The 22,513-nt window shown below is 33.8% G+C and overlaps 1 protein-coding gene across 3 annotated transcripts in view; it reads left to right on the top strand.

Moving 5' to 3' along the window:
- The window catches only part of NRDC (nardilysin convertase), a 93,653-nt gene that overhangs the window by 29,779 nt on the left and 41,361 nt on the right, over positions 1-22,513 (top strand). For all 3 annotated transcript variants that reach the window (XM_079154216.1, XM_079154215.1, XM_079154217.1), the window contains 2 exons: positions 386-539; positions 18,838-18,911. In XM_079154216.1, the coding sequence (XP_079010342.1) occupies positions 386-539; positions 18,838-18,911 (228 nt within the window). The remainder of the gene's footprint in view (positions 1-385; positions 540-18,837; positions 18,912-22,513) is intronic.

The following is a 22,513-nucleotide window of genomic DNA, read 5'->3' as shown; positions in this document are numbered from 1 at the left end:
ATAGAAAGCTTTAGTTTAATTAGGAATGTATTTATCTGAGTCAGTCATTTTTCTAAGCTATTTGAAGGGAAACCTTTTACCTTTTTAGTTTGATGTTAACAATTGGCATATACACTTATGCTCACCTTTTTATAATAAACAATATTTGTCTTATCCTTCTTTAAAAATGAAGTGCTTGGTTTTTTTTAGTATAAAAGTAATATGGGAACATTATAGAATGTTGCAAAAACAGAAGTGTAATAAAGTAAGTATTAACCAAACATAACTATTGTTAATGTGTTGGAATATTTTCTTTCAAATTTTCTACACATAAGAAAGTTTATCCTTGTAATAAATATATTGACTATATTTTTGTGTTGTGTGACTTTCTATTTTTTTCACTTAGTGGTATTCATGGGTAGTTTGAAATATCCAGATGAAAATGGATTTGATGCCTTCCTAAAGAAACATGGGGGTAGTGATAATGCCTCAACTGATTGTGAACGTACAGTCTTTCAGTTTGATGTTCAGAGAAAATACTTCAAGGAAGCTCTGGATAGGTAATTAAATCAAAGTATATTTTTGAATATAAATATTAACATGTTAATATTTAAGATCTGTTAACGTCTTAAAATGGAAGTATTGAGTATATTCTATGATATTTCTTTTCAAGTAGTATTCTAGTTCTATAGGATTATCAGAATACTTTATTTGGAAAAACTGACCTATTAAATACATGTTGACTCTTATTCTATAATAACTTAGTCTTTGTGTTAAAGATTAAATTGAAACTTAAATAACTTTTGAGTTTTGTAAGTAATATATTTTGTGTAGACTTTAATTTATTATTAATTTAGAATAGGAAAAAACAAGCAGAGATAAAATTGCTTATAATTTTAGAATCTAGAGATAATCAGTTAAAACACATATTTTTAAAAACATATATGAAATAAAGTGTATCCTTTTATAACTTTTATTTTATATTTAAATTTTTATTTTATTTTTTATTCATTGTACACAAATGAGGTACAACTTTTCATTTCTCTGGTTCTACACAATGTAAAGTCACACCATTTATGTAATCATTTACATCATACATTACTTAGGGTAATGATGTTTGTTTCATTCCATTATCTTTCCTTCCCCCTGTCCCCTCTGCACCTCTCAATTTCCTCTACACAATCCAACATTCCTCCATTCTTCCCTAACACTCCTTGACTTATGTCATCATCCACTTATCAGAGAAAACCCCTTGGTTTTTTGGGATTGGCTTATTTTATATTTTAAAATATGATAATGTTTACTTATAATTATTCATAAAACATGATTTCTAAGTGTCACTTCTTATTTATGTTGTATAGAAATATCATAAGCTCTTCAACCAGTTTATTCTTGGATAGTTGTTTCCAGTTTTACAGTACTATAATGCTGTGATGAATATCCTAATCTCTGTACATCCTTAGTTATTTCTCTCTCTCCTCTTTCTTTTTGTACTAGGAATTAAACTCAGGGATGCTGTACAGCTCAGCTACATCCCCAATCCTTTTTACATTTTTATTTTAAAAATTTGAGACAGGGTCTTACTAAGTTGCTGAGGCTGGCCTCAAACTTGAGATTCTTCTGGCTCAGTTTCCTGAGTTGCTGTGTTATGGGCATGCACCATTGTGCTTGGCTCACATGTTTATTTCTACTAAAAAGAGACCAATTCTAGCAGAATAAATAAGAAGAATGCTACTACATTCTTCTTAAAGAAGAAATTAATGTGAATATCAAATCATAATTTAATGCCATAAATGGTAGATAGTGGTAGATCATTACATATTATGTATATTATAATAAATGCTATATTATACTTTTATAGTTAAATAATGAATTGAAAGTCTTAATGTCATTTGTAATATGCCATTATAATGTGGATTAAGTGCCAGTAGTTTTTAATAGATCATAAAATCTAATTCCATAACAGAGGTCACATTGTTTGTGATTCTGTTTGGGTCATTTCAGTAAATAGTAAACGAGAATGAAAACTATCTTATCCTGGTTGCATTTACTAATTCCAATAAATATGAACTTTAATTTTATAATCAGTGTTGTAGGACAAGGGCCACATATCAAAATCAAGGATGTTCCCAAGGGGGTCATCTCACCAGAGACTTTTTTCATAATAAGCTGGGACTCCAAAAGGCTCTCCTCTCAAATTAAGAAAATGGATTATTCATCCTGAGAAATTATTGCCTGTTGTTCAAAATGCCTCCTTAGTCTTCTGGAGAATCTGAAGCTTTCATTATAGTTCAGAATTGGTAGTGTTCACAGAAGCCTGGAAGAAACAAATATAAATCCTCTTAACAGGAAGATCCCTTCATTCTAGGTCTTACATTGTTCCTATAAATAATTTTTCAAGTAAAATGACCAACACTGAGTAAAAAAAATAAGCAGATACCCTGGAAAACAAGACAATATGGGTTAGAATAGATAACAGAAATATATTCTTAGAAATTTCAAACATTAGAATGGTGACATACAAATCATAAAAATATGCTATTTTTAAGAAAGAAAGGATAAATTTGAATATATTTGAAAGGAGTAGGAAATTATCCAATATGACCTAGGACATTTAAAAAATGAAAAAGAATATTTTGAACTGAAGTATTATAATTGAAATTGGAAGTGTAATGAACATGTTTAACAAATGTAGACATAGCTGAAGACAGAATTAGTCAACTGGAAGATAGGTCAGAAGAAATTATTCCAAGTACAGTATAAAGTAGGAAAAAAGATGAAAAATGGAGAAAAATATCAGACATAGAAGATAGAGGGAAAATGCCCGCTGTTTATTATGTGGAGTCCCAGAAGGAAGAGAGGGAAAAATGAAGTAGACATTATTTGAATGCTCTGTCATGGGAAATTTTTCAGAACCTGATGTGAGATGTCCATTCAGAGGCTAAAGAAGTCTTTTTTTTTTTTTTTTTTTTTTAATTTTAATGAGCATATTTTTAATATTTGAGAAGTTTGGGGATCACTACCACAATGAAAATAAAGACCATAACCATTATATCCAAAGTAATCTCATATGTACCTTTTAATCCCTTAAAGAAGTCTTAACTTCCAAAAGGATACATTAAAGGAAATTCACATGGAGAATAACAGTGGTACTGTGGAAAATTAAACATAGAAAATCTATAGCAGATAGGAAAAATTCCTTCAAGTGATTATTAGTTATACCGACAAGTGACTAATTAACAGTAATAGAATCTAAAATACAATGGAATATCCTTAATGATCTGAAAGAAAATAACTGAACTAAACACAAATTCTACACTAAACAGATATCTTTTATGAATCATAGTGAAAATAGACCTGCTACTGAAAGTACTTTTATATTAGAAAAACAAGCTGCCTGCTTTATTTTGTTTGTTTTATTTTTTGTTTTTCCCTCTGCTCTCATACCACAGTCAACACAGAAGACCGCTGTGACCGCAGAATTTATGGGGACTTCTCCCCACTGACAAGCAAGGAATAAGTTCTGCAGTGGACATCATCTGTGTGTTCTTTAAGCCAATTCAGTTTTGATTGATCCAGTTACAATGTGGTAGAAGTGTCAGCTCCCACAGATTGAGGGATCAGTCCCCCAGATTCCTGTCTTCTTCCTTTAGATGCTAGTTATATGACCCAGGTTGTTTTACCTGTGCTGACTAAACAGCTATAAATCAGAATTCCCACAACCCCCTTTTCCTATTTAGTTAATTTGCTTGAGTGACTCACCAAACTCAGGCAAACACTTTTTACCAATTTATTATGAAGGATTTTTACAAAGGATACAAATGAAGAGATGTATACTGCAAGGGTTAGGAGAAGGGGTTCACCACCCTCCAGGAACCTCCATATGTTCAACAAGCTGGAAGCTCTCCAAACTCTTTTTTTTTTTTAAGACTTCATTGCATATGCATAATTGGTTAAATTATTATCCATTTATGGCCAGAGTATTATTAATTCTTTCTTTCCTACCTAGTGATTGAGGGGTAGGACTAAAGTCCCAACCCTTTAATCCTGCTTTGATATTTCTTGGGAACTACTCTCCATTCTGAAGCTAGCAGTCAATTCATTAGAATAGAAAAGGCACTGTAACTTTCAGTTACCCATTAGGCTTTTACAGGTCTAAGTAAAGAGTCATTACTTTTAGAGTCCTAGGCCATGGGGTGGGGGAGCTGATTTTTGGGTAGTGTGAACATACCAGATCTGGCCACTCACCCCAAAAATCAAGCAGAAAAGTAATGGTGAAGTAGGAAAGGAATTTATTATTTAGTGTGGCCACATGGGAAAGCAGGGGTACTAGTGTTCTAAGCCCTGTCTTTGAGAAGCTAACAAGATCTTTGGGATTAACTGGTAAGGAACAAAGTTGGGGATATAAGTATGCATCATATAGTAGTCCTGTTCACACTTTGGTTTGGTTGATCATTACCAGTGATAGGAATGTTGCTGCTGCCTGGGGGTGGTTTTGACTCTTATTGAAGAGTGCTTATCAATCAGATGTGGTTTTCCTGGAATACAAGGTTAACTACTTGAGAGTATGACCCTGACAAAGGGCAAATCAGAAAGACGAGATGGAGTTAGACCTTCAGATTTAGGGCAATGACTGGAAACTTCTAGGTGCCACTCAGGTGGTCTGGAACAGGATGTTTATAATCACTGGCAGGTAACAGTGTATTGATTATGATATTCCTGTAAATCTTGAAAGTATCTTGTCTTGGAACCTTCAGCCTTGAAAGTGAAGGATTACTAGCTTTAGATGAACACTTAAATGATTAACCTGCCTACATGCAGAGTCTGGTAGGAATCTGACCCAAAGTTTAAGGTAGCAAAGAAGACAGAATGAAGGTAGAGATGCCAAGTTTTTATTCTGCTTTTAGTTACCCATTAGGCATCTGCAGGTCCAAGTGGAGAGTTAGTACTTTTAGCAAAAGCAGCCACAAAGTCCCTGTTTTAACAGTTCTGTAAAATACAAGAACTCTGGGAGTTGTATGCCAGGAAATATATATAAAGACCAAATATGTGATTATTTCACATTATCATAGTTTGCCACCAGCCAAATTTCTCACTGAAGGAAATTTCTGAATAAAAAGTTTCTAAAGAATTTATTTTAGCATAAGGCCCTGGGTTCAATCCCCAGCACTGAAAAAAAAAAAAAAAAAGAATTTAATTTGAAGGAAAATGAGGTTAGAGATACAAAAAAAAAAGATTGAAGAACAAAGAAAATAATTTTGTGAGTGAATATAAATTAACATTGACTAGGAGGCTGCAGTAGGAGGATTGCAAATTCAAGGCTAACCTGAGCAACTTGGCAAGAACCTGTCTCAAAATAAAAATGACCAAGGATTTAGCTCAGTGGTAGAGTACCCCTGGGTTCAATCCCCAGTATCTCAAACCAAACAAACAAACATTGGTTACTTAAAACAGTAAATAAGAAGCTTAAAAACTGTACAAAACTAAAATAACAATAACTTAGCAGTCAAAAATAAAGTTTTGTAAGGTATTGATATCAGACATTGGGAAATTAAAGGATACATGTGTTTTTTTTTTTTTTTTTTTTAAAGATTTGATTATAGAACTTACAGACTAGTAAAGGAAAAACATTTGGAATGACTGGTAAACATTACAGATTCAAAGAAAAAAAATGAGAGAAACAGAATAAGTGAGACACGTTGTACAAAGTAGCAGGGAGTAAATATACACAGATAACACGGCATGTATGTATATCATTGATTCTGCTAAATTTATATGGACCGAGTTCCATTTAAAAGACCAAAGAGGGGCTGGGGATATAGCTCAGTTGGTAGAGTGTTTACCTTGCAAGCACAAGGCCCTGGGTTCAAATCCCCAGCACCGCAAAAAAAAAAAAAAAAAAAAAAAAAAGATAAAGAATATCACCCTGGATTTAAAAAAATCGAGTCAGATTCAGTTTTCAAGACTTAAATGTACACCTAAGGATACAGAAAGGTTGCAAGTAGAAACATAAAGTGATATACCATGCAGATAATAATGTAAGAAGGCCAATGTGTTTATATTAAAAAAAAAAAAAAAACAGACTTTGAGGCAGAAAGCAATTAGTGCCCTCAAGTCTTATTTCATAACGAGAAAGGCACAGTTGTTTACAATATGAACATTCTTAGTTAATTAGATACAGAAGAGTAAATGAGACCCAAAGGAAGCAGAAGGAAGGGTGACTAAAAATAGTGGAGGGCTAGGACTGTATTTAGTGGTAGATTGTCTTACATGCACAAAGAAACCCTGGGTCTGGTCTCCAGCAAACACACACACACACACACACATAAAGCAGAAATAAATAAAAATAGTATATAGGAATACAATAGAGAAAATTAGCCACACCAAAGTGTAGTTACTTTTAAAGATAACAGAAATTTACAAACCTTCAGCTGAGACTTACCAAGGAAAAAGAAGTCTCATATTATGGAAAGCAGATCTAAGAGCAGGACCATTACTACTGATCTAAACAAAATTACAAGAAATATAAGAAAATACTGAGAATAATTGTATACCAACAAATCAGACAACCCAGATGAAATGAATTATTTGAAAGACACAAATTACTGAAATATTCTCAAAAAGACAAACTTGAATGGATTTTTAATAAATTAAGAGATTTTATTAGTGATCAAAAAATTTCCAGAAGGAGACAGGGAAGCTGAGGCAGGAGGATCGTAAGTTCAAAGTTAGACTCTGCAACTTAGACATATCTCAAAATAAAAAAAAATTAAAAAGGGCCAGAAAGGTGGTACAGTGGTAAAGCATCCCTGGGTTCAATCCCCAGTATGGGAAGCCTCCCCACCCCTGCCAAAAAAGAAATGTGTAAGCCTAGATGGCTTTTTTTTTTTTTTTTTTTTTTTTGGGTGCGGAGGGTACTGGACCACTAAGCCACATCCCTGCCGTATTTTGTATTTTATTTAGAGACAGGATCTCACTGAGTTGCTAAGTGCCTCGCTTTTGCTGAGGCTGGCTTTGAACTCTTAATCCTCCTGCCTCAGCCTCCCCAGCCACTATGATTGCAGGCATGTGCCACCATGCCTTGCTCTCCTAGATGGCTTCTTGATGAAGTCTTACCACATTTTTAAAGGATCAACACTAATACTTCACAAACTCTCTTCAAAAATAGAGAGTTCCTAACAAACTATATTATGTTATTATTACTCTGACCAGAACCAGTGCATCATGAGAAAAGGAAACTACAGGCCAATATCACTATGAACATAGAAACAAAAATCCTGAAGGAAAAAGCCCAGTCTAGATTCATATAAAAAGGATTATATACCATGACCAAATTGGATTTATTCCAAGAACACAAGGTTAGTTTACCATTTGAAAAATCAATCACTATGTTATGCCACATTAATAGAAGAAAGAACAAAAACCATATCTCAGACTGCCATCTCAATGTGCACTGAAAAAATATTTGAAAAACTCAGCACCTTTCGTGATAAAAACCCTTAAACTAGAAATAAAAGGGAGCTTACTCAATATGACAAAGGGCATCTATGAATAGCCTGCAAATAACATACTTAATGAAGAAAGATAGGAAAGTTTTCCTTGAAAATCAGGAAAAAGACAAAATTTTAACTCCTACCACTTCTGTTCAACACTGTAGTGAAGACTAAAACCCAGGACAATTAGACTAGAAAACAATGCAGGAAAGGAAGAAACAAAAGTCTCTTTTTGGATGACAGTCTTGTACAGTGATTCTCATTATGCTCAGTTAACCAAATCTGCAAATTTATCTACTCACTAAAAATTTATTTGTAACTTCAAAATCTATACTTGTGGTACCCTTATGGTCATTCATGGACATGTGGAAAGGTGAAAATTTTGAGCCAAGCAATGCATTCACATGTAGTTGAACAAGGTGAAACTTTTTTTTTTTTTTTGTAAGTTCTCATATAGAGATGAGCAGAAGATGAAGATGCTAGGGTGCAGTAAAATGTAATGCAAGAAGTTCTGGCACTGGAGTCAGTTGAATGGGTTTGAATCCCCTTGGCATCAAACATGTTGCTTAACACTTCATTCTCTGTATGGTAAAATTTTAAAAAATAGAACACACTATGATGAAATACCTTTAGGATTTAAGATCATAATCTTTGTGTGTACATGTGTATGTACATACATATTTCCCCTAGGGCAGAAGGATTCAGTATTCGCTAATTCAGTGGTTGTAGCAACTTTGGAGAACATAATTACCACAAATAACTAAAACTCCCTATATATGGAGAATCCTACAGGTTCCACAAAAGAACTATCAAACATAATGAAGCATTCTGCAAGGTTTCAGGATATCAGACCAGTATGCAAAAGTCAGTTGGAGAGCTGGGTGCTGAAGTGCTTGCTGAGGGCAGGAGGATACCAAGTTTGAGGCTGGCCTCAGCAACTTAGAGAGAGACCTTGTCTCAAAAATAAAAGGGATAGGGATGTAACTTAGTGATAGTACGCCCCTGGGTTTGATCCCTAGTACCAAAAGAGAGAGAGAGAGAAATGGAATTTAATATAGTAACAATGAAAAATCAAAAAATGAAGTTAAGAAAATAATTTCTTTTATATAGAATCTAAAATAATAATATAGTTAGGAATAAATTTAGCAAAATAAATGAAATATTGTATGTGGAAAGTCACAAAAACATGTTGAAGAAAATTAAAGAAGACCTAAATAAGTGGAAAGTCATGGTCCAGTGGTCCTAGATTGGAAGACTTTATATTTTTAGGATAGTACTTTTTATGTCTATCTGCAGATTCAATTCAGTCATTAAAAATTCCAACTGCCTGTTTTGAAGAATCAGTAAACCGATCTTAAAATTCATGTGGAAAGCAAGAGACCAAAAATAGCCAAAAATATCTTTAAAAAGAACAAAGTTAAAGAACTCAAACTTACCAGTTAACAAAATTTCCCGAAAGCTACAGTAATCTATAATATGGTATTGGCATAAGAATGGACACTGATCAGTGTAATAAAATTGAGACTCCAGAAATAAGCCTTTACATTGATAGGCATTTGCCAGATGCCAAGACAATTCAATGGAAAAAGAATTTTTTTTGACAAGTGGTGCCAGGACAACTGGATATCCACATGCAAAAGTATATACCTGGATCCTCTACTTACACTATCTATAAAAATTAAACTGGGCCTTATACTTAAATGTAAGAGCAAAAATTTTAAAACTCTTTGAAGAAAATATAGGTGTAAATCTTTGTGGCCTTATATTTGGCAGTAATTTAGACACCAAAAAGAAAAACAAAAAAATAAAAAGAGAAATAAAGGAAAAAACAAATAAATTAGACCTTATTAAAATTAAAAGCTTTTTTGCTTTAAAGCATCCTATGAAGAAAGTGAAAAAAATTCACAGAATAGAATAAATTATTTGCAAATCACATATCTAGTATCCAGAATATATGTAGAACTCTTAGAGATCAGCAATAAAAAGAAAACCTATCTTAAAAGTGGGTAAAGAATTTGAATAGACATTTCTCCAAAGATTTGCACATGGCCAATAAGTATAAGAAACGATATTCAACATCACTAGTCACTAGGGAATTGAAAATCAGACCTATAATGAAGTATTTCACACCCACTTCAAAGAAGGGAACAACACCAATTATTGTTGGCAGGTATGTGGTGAAACTGATGGTGGTGCAGCTCCTTTGGAAAACTGGAAACCCATCAGAAAGTTGAACAAAACCTTATGTTTAAATTTTTTTTATATGATAATATATTTTGAAATACATACATAGACTAAGTATAACTTGTTCCAGTTAGGATCCCATTATTGTGATTGTACATGATGTGGAGTTAAATTGGTTGTGGATTTATATGTGAAGATAAAAAAGATACGTCTGATTATTCTACTGTCTTTTTCTATTCCCATCTCCCTTCCCTCCCTTAATTCACCTTTGTGTAGTCCAATGAACTTCTGATCTCCTCCTCCCTTGTTGTAGGTTAGCATTCACATATCAGAGAGAACATTCTGCCTTTGGTTTTTTGGGACTGGCTTATTTCATTTAGCTCCATAGTCTCTAGTTCCACCCATTTACTGGCAAATGCCATAATTTCTTCTTTAAGGCTGAGTTATATTCCATTGTGTATATATATATATATATATATATATATATATACTACATTTTCTTTATCCATTCATCTGTTCTAGGGCACCTAGGTTGGTTCCATAGCTTGGCTATTGTGAATTGAGCTGCTGTAAACATTGAAGTGGTTGTATCACTGTGTAGTGTGTGGATTTTAAGTCCTTTAGTTATAAACCAAGGAGTGGGATAACAGGGTCAAATGGTGGTTCTATTCTAAGTTTTCTGAGAAATCTCCATACTGCTTTCCATAATGGTTGCACCAATTTGCAGTCCTGCCAGCAGTGTATAAGTGAACCACTTTTCTCCTATCCTCACCAACATTTATTGTTGCTTGTATTCTTGATAATTGCCATTCTGACTAGGGTGAGATGGAATCTTGTAGTCTGATTTGCATTTCTCTACTTGTTAGAGATGTTGAACATGTTTTCATGTATTTTTTGATTATTTATATTTCTTCTGTGAAGTACCTGTTCAGTTCCTTTGCCCATATATTGCTTGGCTTATTTGGTTTTTTGGTGTTTTTTAAGTTATTTGTATATCCTAGAGATTAATGCTTTGTCTGAGGTGCTGGTGGTAAAGATTTTCTTCCATTCTGAAGGCTCTCTGTTCATGTTCTTGATTGTTTCCTTTGTTGTGAATAAGATTTTTAGTTTGATATCATCCCATTTATTGATTCTTGATTTTACCACTTGCAATTTAGGAGTCATATTGAGGAAGTTGGTTCCTAAGCTGACGTGGTGCACAGTTGGGCCTGCTTTTTCTTCTAATAGGTGTAGTCTCTGGTCTAATGCCTAAGTCTTTGATCCACATTGAGTTGAGTTTCATGCAGGGTGAGAGATAGAGGTTCAGTTTCATTTGGCTGCACATGGATTTCCAGTTTGCCAGCACCTTTTGTTGCGGAGGCTGTCTTTTCTCCAGTGTATGTTTATGGAGCCATTGGCTAGTGTGAGATAACTATATTTATGTAGGTATGACTGTCTTCTAATCTGTTCTGTTGGTCTTCATGTCTGTTTCCGTGCTACTGTTTTTTTTTTACTCTAGCTCTGCAGTATAATATAAAGTCTGTGTCACTTTTCTTGCTAAGGATTGCTTTGGCTGTTATGGGCTTCTTAATTTTCCAAATGAATTTTGTGATTGCTTTTTCTATTTCTATGAAGAACATCATTGGAATTTTAATAGGAATTGCATTAAATCTCTATAGTGCTTTGGTAATATGACCATTTTGACAATGTTAATTCTGCCTATCCAAGAACAAGGGAGATCTTTCCATCTTCTAAGGTCTTCTTTTTTTTTAAATTTTTTTTTATTTTTTTTTAATTTATTTTTATTTGTTTTATTTTATTTTTATTTTTTTTTATTTTATTGTAAACAAATGGGATACATGTTGTTTCTCTGTACATGGCATAAAGGCATACCATTTGTGTAATCATAAATTTACATAGAGTAATGTTGTTTGATTCATTCTGTTATTTTTTCCCTTCCCCCCACCCCTCCCACCCCTCTTTTCCCTCTATACAGTGCTTCCTTCCTCCATACTTGCCCCCCTCCCTAACCCTAACTCTAACCCTAATACTAACCCTTCCCTCCCCCCCATTATGTGTCATCATCCACTTATTAGCGATATCATTTGTCCTTTGGCTTTTTGAGATTGGCTTATCTCACGTAGCATGATATTCTCCAATTTCATCCATTTGCCTGCTAATGCCATGATTTTATCATTCTTTATGGCCGAGTAATATTCCATTGTATATATATACCACAGTTTCTTTATCCACTCATCAATTGAAGGGCATCTAGGTTGGTTCCACAGTCTGGCTATTGTGAATTGAGCAGCTATGAACATTGATGTGGCTGTATCTCTGTAGTATGCTGATTTTAAGTCCTTTGGGTATAGGCCAAGGAGTGGGATAGCTGGGTCAAATGGTGGTTCCATTCCAAGTTTTCTAAGGAATCTCCACACTGCTTTCCAGAGTGGCTGCACTAATTTGCAGCCCCACCAGCAATGTATGAGTGTACCTTTCTCCCCACATCCTCGCCAACGCCTGTTGTTGCTCGTATTCTTGATAATCGCCATTCTAATTGGGGTGAGATGGAATCTTAGGGTGGTTTTGATTTGCATTTCTCTTATTACTAGAGATGTTGAACATTTTTCCATATGTTTGTTGATTGCTAGTAGATCTTCTTCTGTGAAGTGTCTGTTCATTTCCTTAGCCCATTTGTCAACTGGATTATTTGAATTCTTGGAGTAGAGTTTTTTGAGTTCTTTATAGATTCTGGAGATTAGTGCTCTATCTGAAGTATGATTGGCAAAGATATTCTCCCACTCTGTAGGCTCTTTCTTCGCATTGCTGATAGTTTCCTTTGCTGAGAGAAAGCTGTTTAGTTTGAATCTATCCCAGTTATTGATTCTTGCTTTTGTTTCTTGTGCTATGGGAGTCCTGTTAAGGAAGTCTGGTCCTAAGCCGACATGTTGAAGATCTGGACCTACTTTTTCTTCTATAATCTGCAGGGTCTCTGGTCTGATTCCGAGGTCCTTAATCCATTTTGAGTTTAGTTTCGTGCATGGTGAGAGATATGGGTTTAGTTTCATTCTGTTGCATATGGATTTCCAATTCTCCCAGCACCATTTGTTGAAGAGGCTATCTTTTCTCCATTGCATATTTTTGGCCCCTTTGTCTAGTATGAGAAAATTGTATTTATTTGGGTTTGTGTCCGTGTCCTCTATTCTGTACCATTGATCTACCTTTCTATTTTGGTACCAATACCATGCCGTTTTTGTTACTATTGCTTTGTAGTAGAGTTGAAGATCTGGTATTGCAATACCCCCTGTTTCACTCTTCCTGCTAAGGATTGCTTTAGCTATTCTGGGTTTCTTATTCTTCCAGATGAATTTCATAATTGCTTGCTCTATTTCTGTAAGGTACGTCATTGGGATTTTAATTGGAATTGCATTGAATTTGTATAGCACTTTAGGTAGTATGGCCATTTTGACAATATTAATTCTTCCTATCCAAGAACATGGAAGATCTTTCCATCTTCTAAGGTGTTCTTTAATTTCTTTCTTTAGTGTTCTATAGTTCTCTTTCACCTCTTTTGTGAGATTGATTCCCAAGTATTTTATTTTTTTTGAGGCTATTGTGAATGGGGTCCATCTTCTAAGGTCTTCTGCATTTCTTTCTTTAGTGTTCTGTAGTTTTCATTGTAGAGGTGTTTCACTTCTTTAGTTAGATTGACTCCCAAACATTTTATTTTCTTTTGAGACTATTATGAATGGGATAGTTTTCCTGATTTCGCTTTCATCTGATTCATCATTGGTGTATAGGAAAGCATTGACTTATGGGTGTTAATTTTATATCCTTTACTTTGCCAAATTCAATTATGAGTTCTAGAAGCTTTCTAGTGGAGTTTTTTTGGGGTCTTCTGAATATAGAATCCTGTCATTGGCAAAGAGGAATAGTGAAAGCTGTTCCTATTTGTATCCCTTTAATTTCATTCTTTTGTCTAATTGCTCTGGTTAGGGTTTGTAGGCTATGTTGAAGGGGCATGATAAAAGAGGGAGGGAATGCTTTCCATTTTTTTCCATTTAGAATGATGTTGGCCTTGGGTTTAACATATATAGCTTTTACAATGTTGAGGTATTGAACAAAAATTTATCATATGACCAAGCAATCCACTCTTAGTACATAATGTAGTGAATTGAAAACTTGTCTACACAAAATCTTGTATATGAATATTCATTGCAGCATTTTTCATAATGGGGCAAATGTGAACACAGTCCAAATTTCTATCAACTCATGAATGAATAAACAAAATATTTCAAATAATGAAATATTACTTGTCAATAGGAAATGAAGTTTTATACATACTACAGCATGGATGAAACTTGAAAGCATTATGTATCAGGTGAAAGAAGCCAACAAACAAAACAACCAAAAGAAATAAGCCCACAATGTCTGATTCCATTTATATTAACTGTCCAGAATTGACAACCAAAAGTTGTTGCCCAGAGCTTGGGCAAGGGGGAATGAAGAATCACTCTTAAAGAGTACAGTTTCTTCAGTCATATACTTTAAAAGAAGGGGAGTTTGTGAAATTTTATTTTACTTATTTATTTTTGTGGTACTGGGGATTGATCCTGGGGCCTCACACATGCTGGGCAAGCACTCTATCACTGAGCTACATTCCCATCCCAAATTATATTTTAATACAAACATCAAACAGAATTTCAAGACAGTTTAGTGTTCATTTTTTGGAAAAAAAAATAACCTCATAGGTAAGCCTTTCATAAGACTGATTAAGAAAAAAAGTGTGTGCAAATATCAGGAATGAAAATGAATATAACATCTGCTTTTGCAGATATTAAAAGTATAATAAGATATTTTGAACAACCTGTGTTCGGAATTGAAAACAAAATTAGGTGAAGTATCTAAGTTCTTAGAAATATAGATTTTAGCTGGGCACAGTGGTGCATGCTTACAATTTTAGCCATACAGGAGACTGAGACAGGAGTATTGCAAGTTTAAAGCTAACCTTGGCAACTTAAGGAGACTGTCTCAAAATGAAAAAAAAAAAAAAGTGTTGGGGAAGTAGCTCAGTGGTGGAGCACTTGCCTTGCATGTGCAGTCCCGTGTGTTCAGTCACCAGTAAAACACACACATACACACAATTTATAAAACTAACAGAAATAAGAAGAAATAGTTTAAAAGTTCAAGTAGTCTTATAACCATCAAAGAAAGGAATCAGTCATGAAAATTTCTCATGAGCTTTTAGGTTTAGAATACTACAAAAATTGAAAGAGACAATGAAGCTAGCATTCCCTTGTTGGAAGCAATTATAAGAAAAATTATAAAAATTATAGGCCAGGTTTACCCACAAACAGCAGTATATAAGGACAGTCAATACCAAGTTGAGTTCATCCTAGAAAAATGATTAATGTCACATTAGAAAATGAATTAGTGTAGTTCATCTCATTATCATATCCAAGGAGAAAATATATCTCTATTGTAGGAAATATATGATGAATTTCAGTACCTTTTATGAAGATGTTCTTAAAAAACAGTATTAGACCATTTTCTCATTACAATAATTGATAAACAGTTTAATAGTGAAAACTTGAAAAGTTTTAACTTGAGATCAGGAACAAAACAAATGCAGGCTGTGGTTGTCTGTAGTCATCATTTCTAATACAAGTTATGGGGGGCGGGAATGCTAAACACAAAACTATCATAGCAGATGATACACAAAAAATCCAAAATATTCTGTATCTTTATTATTATTATTATTTGTAATGGGATTTGAACCCGGGGCACTTTCCCACTCAGTCACATCTCCAGTCCTTTTTATTTTTGTTTAAGGCAGGGTCTCACTAAGTTGTTTATGGCCTTGGTAAATTGCTGAAGCTAGCAATTCCAATCCTACTGAGAACTTCCAATCCTACTGAGCCACTGGGATTACAGGCATGTGCCACCACACCCAGCTAAATCTTCAATTTTAACAAAAGAATTTAGAAGGGTAGACAGACTACAAAATAAAAAGTTGCTACACTGGGCACAATGGTGCATGCCTGTAATCCCAGCAATTCAGTTGACTGAGGCAGGTGGAGCACAAGTTCGAGGTTAGCCTCAGCAACTTATTGAGATCCTGTCTCAAAGTAAAAAAATAGGAAGGACTGGAAATGTAACTCAGTGATAACGGTATCCCTTAGTTCAATCCCTAATACCACTCCACTTCCCCCGCCCCCCGCCCAAAAGAATCCAGGTGTAACAGTGCATACCTGTCATTCCAGCTACTTGAAACTGAGGCAGGACCATTGGAAGTTGAGCCTTGGCAACTTAGACCAGGGTTCAAGATAAAAAATTAAAAGAAAAAAAGTTTTGGAGATGTAGCTCAGAGGAAGAGTGCTTGCCTAGCTTGTGTGAGGTCTTGGGTTCATTTCCCAGTACCAAAATTAAAAATGAAAAAAAATTTTTTTTTGTATTGGGGATTGAATCCAGGGGCGCCTAACCACTGAGCTACATCTTCAGCCCTTATAATGTTTTATTTTGAGATAGGGTCTCCTTAAGTTGCTTAGAGCCTTGCTGAGGTTGGCCTTGAATTTGTGATCCTTCTGCCTCAGCCTTCTGAGTCACTGGGATTACAGGTAGAAAATCTTTAATTATAACACAGACACACCCATATACATATATATATATATATATATCTATATATATCTCAGTACTATTTTTATGTAGCAGTTAAGAAATTTTAAAAATCTTTATGATATCATTAAAAATAATCACACCCAGGAATCTTCCAAAAACTGTAAAATTATGTATGAGAAATACACGAAACATTATTGAGAGTTATTAAAGATCTAAGTAAGTAGAGAGTAGTATTTGAGTATTTGTGCATTCGAAGTCTCATTTTTATAAAGGGTGTCAGTCTCTCCATGTGTAGATTCAGTGACACTCCATCCATAATCTCAGAAAGTTTATTTAGTTTTAAATAGACTAGGTGATTCTAAAAATAGGAAAATGCAGTAGGCTAAAAAACCAAGATACTTTTGAAGTGAAAAATGAGCATGGTACCAGGACTTGGTTTATTAAATTGATATTAAAATTTGTAGTTTGGCTGAAGCAGAAAGATTGCAAGTTCAAAGCCAGGCTCAGCAACTTAGTAAGGCCCTGAACAACTTAGTGAGACTCTGTCTCAAAATAAAAAAATAAATAAGACTGGGGATGGGGCTGAGTGGTTAAAATGCCCCTCGGTTCAATCCCTGGTACAAAAGAAAAAAAGAATTGGTATACTTTTGGAACATTTGTTATTATCTAGTAATGTTGAACACATGCATGCATATGCTTTTGCTTAGCAATTTTTTTCTGGATAAATACCGAGACAAATTTGTGCATGTGACCCAATACACATTTTAAGAATTTTTTATGACAGCATTGTGTGTAATAATACAATTAGTGGAACTAGCCCAAATGTCCATCAGCATTAGTAGAATGGATGAATAAATTCACACAATGGAATATTCCATGGCAATTAAAATTAATAAACCACAGTCACATGTACTGAATATTATAAATAGTGTTGAATTAAATGAGACATAAAATAACAAATAGATGACTGATCATAGGACTTTTTAATGTTCATTTAATCTTGAAGTCATGGCAAGAGGTATTCTGCACGTGCCAGTTGGTTGTTATTAATTGCTTTGAAGATGTTGTTTATGTTTGATCCTTAGTATTTTGCACATGACTTTGGTTTTTAGAATTAAGTAAAATTATTTTGTTTTAATATTTAATCCAACAGAATATATCCAACCCTTCAATGATTACATAAAGTACTAAACATAGGTCAGCAATATCTTAAAGATCTAGCAACTACTTAAAAGTTATCTTCTCATGGCTATTAGAAGTTAAGCATTTGCTAGACAATTCAGGGAATAATTTTTCAATTGTTTTACTTTTGCTGGAAAGAGAACAGTTTTGAGTGTGATATGATGAAATATGCTGTAGTCCCAGCTATTGGGAGACTGAGGCAGGGAGATCACTTGAGCCTAGGAGTCTAAGGCTAACCTGGACAACATAGAAAGACACCTGTCTCAAAAAATAATGACAAAGTTTTGAATGATTTGTTTTAACAGTTTGCATTACTGTCATTACATATTTATATAAATGGTAATTTTGTGTATATAATTTGATGCATCACTATTTATAAGTTACATTTAGAAACAAATATAATTACATTGTTAGATACTAATAGCCTTTATAATTTAACTTTTAACTTAAAAATATTTAGTTGTTCCTAAGCCTGCATTAAATAAAAAGAGTGGTAGAGCACTTGCCTAGCATGCATGAGACCTTGGGTTCAATCCCCAGTACTGCAAAAAGAAAAAGAATAAGCTTTGTAATTCTTATATAAGCACAGATACACATAACATTTTGTAAGCAGACTGTATGTCTGTGGTATGAAAATATCATAGGCGCCTCTTGGGATGTAATTCAATGGTAGAATGCTTGTTTAGCATGCTGTGAGACCCTGGATTCAACCCCCTTCACTGCAAAATAATCAATCAATCCATGATAATAATCAATCAATCCATGATAAGGGGGATGGAGTAGATAGGAGAAAATTTTAAAAAGGCTTCTTAGGGTTGATGAAAGAAAAAAGGTCAACAAACACTGCAGTTTGTAAAATATAAACAAAAGCAGAGAAATGATTACCATAACATTCAGGATAACTCTGAGGGAAGGGTAGATGTCAGGTGCTCCTGGAGTGTTGATTAGTCTGTTTCTTCACCTGAGTGAGCCACTCAGGTGTTTGTCTCGTAATTATACATTAGTCTGTGTATTTATACATGTGTGTATTTATTTATTTATTTTATTTTACTTTACTACAACTAAAATTTTTAGTTGTAGGTGAACACAATGCCTTTATTTTATTTATTTATTTTTATGTGATGCTGAGGATCAAACCCAGTACCTTACACACGCTAGGCAGGCACATTACTACTGAGCCACAACCCCAGCCCCTGTATTTGTGTTTTTTGTACTTTTCTCTGTATTTGTTTTATTTTACAATGATTGTTTATAGATTTTTAAATATAGAAATGCAAAATGTTATTTTGTTTTTATATTGTGAACTAAATTTCCATTTTAGCTAAAATTCTTAATTAAAAAATAGATGTTGATTGATGAAACTGAACAAAACCAGAAATGTCTGTCTCATTTTGTTTTTCAGGTGGGCCCAGTTCTTCATCCATCCACTAATGATCAGAGATGCAATTGACCGTGAAGTTGAAGCTGTTGACAGTGGTAAAAAAAGTGCTTCATGTTTTACTACACAATTTCTTTTCTTATTGAACCAGTTATTTAGCACATTTATCATTCTTTATCACTAGGCCATTTTATTTTTATATCTTAAAGGGCAACATTGAAATAAATGTGTCATGTTTATTCCTGAAGTCAATAAATGTCTCATTCAGGATAGATTTGAAGTAGTTCTAAAGAATGGTAGAATTTAGTTTATTCATGGTTTGTTTTTTTGAGAATTTTACCATAGTGGCTAATCTTTTGTAGGATAGTAGACGAATTCTTTTCTTTTTTTCTTTCTTTATTTTTTAAAATTATTACTATTATTTTATTCATATTGGGGTCTGAACCCAGCAGGGCTGTACCACTGAGCTACATCCCCAGCTTTTAGTTTTTATTTTGAGACAGTCTTACTAAATTGCTGAAGTTCTTACTAAGTTACTAAGGCTGGCCTCTAGACTTCCAGTTCTCCTTCCTCAGTTGCCTCCTGAGTTGCTAAGATTATAAGCAGGCATGCACAGTAGTAGCCAATTTCTTCAAGTAGTAGCCAATTTCTTCAAGCTAATTAGATATTAAAGCTTTAAAAATTCACATACTCTTTCTGTGTGAATAGACATTTTTCTGAGGCTTCATTTCAAATATACTGTCCTATATATTTTTCCTTTGTTACTTGTTATTTATGTGCATAGGTGCTTTGTGTCTTTAATTTGGTAGTTATAAAACAATTGTTATATATTTATGGATGGAGAAATAAATCCCTGATTAGGAAATGCATTTAACTTTACTTCTTGACCATTTCTCTTAACTTCAGGATTTAAAGAATACAGATAATAAGGAAAACTATTTTTAATAGGGTGAGGTTCATTAAAGCTCTCTACTATAAATAATTCTTAATCACATAGCACCAATAAATATCACCATGGGTAGAGTAATCCTACTTGTTTTATTTTAGTATTACAAATATGTAGTATCAGTAGTACTAATAGAGTTGGGGAAACTTTAAATTTATATAGGTTAGGATTAGCTTGTAGCAACTGAAGAGTCAAGGTGTCTGTATTTGTTTCAGTTTTTATAGTATTTTCTCCCTTGGCTTCATTCAGTGTCTAGTTCTAATAATGACTTAATACATTCAGTAGGCTGAGTAAACCACAGATGGCCAGAAAGCCATTTGTCTGGAAGTACCATACCTGTGTTTAACTTATAGAAACGTCACTAGCTATGACCCTCAATTTATTTGTAACAGAGGATAGGATAGCTTAATTTCCTTTTAGCTTGAGTAGTTTCTTTAAATCAAGTTTATTTCTTCATTTTACTTGCCTACCACAAAGTCTGTTTTATCTTAGACCCAGATATTTTTTTGAACAAATGGAAAGCCAAAATAACTAAGGAAAGTTCTGAAAGCCCTTACCAAGTTTTGAGACTGAAGAACTATTATCTGTGTCTTTTTGTGGATGTGTGTGATGCTGGGGATCAAAACCAAGGCCTTGCATATGCAAGGCAAATGCTGTAGCACTGAGCTATAACCCCAATCCTGTCTGTATCTTAAATGCTTTCTAGTACGTTTTTCTTTCCTATACATTCTAGAATGGTTAATATTGGTGTTTAAAAATATAGACCTCTAGGGCTGGGGTTGTGGCTTAGTGGTAGAGCACTTGCCTAGCATATGTGAGGCACTGGGTTTGATTCTCAGCACCACATATAAATAATTAAATAATATAAAGATCCATCAACAACTAATAAAAATATGTTTTTTTAAAAATAGACCTCTGGGCCAGACACAGTGCTATACACCTGTGATCCCAGTTACTCAGGAGGCTGAGGCAGGATGACCCAAAGTTTGAGACCAGCCTGATCAACTTAGCAAGACCCTGTCTCAAAAAATAAAAAGTTCTAGGGATATAGCTCAGTGGTAGATTCTAGGGATATAGCTCAGTGGTAGAGTGCTTGCCAAGCATTCATAAGGCCCTGAGTTTAATCTCCAGTATTATATATTTTATTATGTTCCATTACATTATGCACACACACACTAGATAGTTTTGGTTTAAAGATGAACTTACGGCAAAGTCCCTATTGTGCTTTGGTTTTTGCTCAATTTTCTCTTTGTTTTTAGTGATAGGAGACCTAGATTTCAATTTGTGATCTATTATAACTGGTATGACATATTACTTAAATATTCATTAACTAGTTTTGAGAGCTGAATAATCAAATGTTATTTTTTCTGTTCTATTTACATGTGACAGTCTTTTTTTCTATCATTCATCTGTTATTTGTCTCATTTACATATTTTTATTTGCTTACATACTTGGATGGCCAATTCTATGTATATAAGGAGATAGAGGTTTCTGACAGATTCATCTGATAGAATCTTTTCCCTTTATTTGTCTCCATCTGGTTAAAGAAGAAATTAATTCTTTCCTGGTCTTTTGTTAAATAATGCTGACTTGAATACTTTATTACTGTTCCTCATGTAGATTATTTTTGGTCTATTCTTTCATTGAAGGGTATGTATACATACATTTGTAAGTGTTTATCAGCACAATGCACATAGATTTGCTCAGTGAGTTTTCTTGAATACATTTAACATGCTCATATAACATCCACAAGTTAGGTTTTTAAGGTGAGATTTATTAACTGCTAAAAGAAGATTGTGGGAAAAATTATTCTTAAAATTTAACTGTTTTTATAGTAATTCATACTCTCACATAATTAACTACATAATATGTCTCAGTGATTGAGATGAAGGATATGACCAAAGCCCTTTAATCTAATCAAGTGGCAAACTGTGGGGTCTGGGTGTTCAGAGATAATGCATTTTTATTATTTATCCCCTTTTTAAAATTGAATGTGTCAATAGTGTTAATACTACTAGTTTTTGAGTATAGGAGTCTTAACGGATGAGGTACAACATTATAATAATCATAACCTGCCATGTAGTTAACTTCTTTCTGTAGATCTGTTTACATGTCTGTGGTATTAGTTAACCTGTTGCTGCTAAACAAATTTCCAAAATTTAATAGATTAAAATTAAACAAGTTTATTTTTTTGGAGACTTGGAGGTCAAAATTCTATGTTTCCTTAGGGTACCTTTTCTTTTGAATGCTCTGGGGAGAATCTGTTTTCATGGTAGGCAAGTACTTTTCTACTAAGGTACACCCCCAGCCCAGGTTGTGGACATCTTCAGTAATGGAGTTGCTTTTCTTTTGTTGCAGCCATATCTTCATATTTTTACAGAGACTTTAAAAAAATTTCTACTCTGTTGAAGCTATGACTATACTTTTCATTACTTCATCTTTGGTTTAGACTTCATGACTTATAATTAAAGTATGAATGTATTGACTTCTGCTTCTGTCTCTACTGTCACTTTAGTTTCTGTTCTCTCACCAAGTATAATAATAAGGACTTGTAACTGTTTATTCCAGTTCTATTCTTGGTTCCCTTCAATCCATTATTCATATTTGCATGCAGAATGAGTTTACTATGACTCCAAATCTGATAATGTCAACTGCCTTGTGTAAGCATCTGCAATATATTACTCCATGATAAATAACTGGCAGCATTTTTTTGAGCATTTATTGTTTGCATTCTTGTGATTGTTATCCCCATTA

Source organism: Sciurus vulgaris (assembly GCF_902686455.1).
Source record: "Sciurus vulgaris genome assembly, chromosome: 1".
Classification (NCBI taxonomy): Eukaryota; Metazoa; Chordata; class Mammalia; order Rodentia; family Sciuridae; genus Sciurus; species Sciurus vulgaris.
The sequence above is the reverse complement of the archived record's forward strand: the minus strand, read 5'-3'. Positions and strand labels throughout refer to the sequence as shown.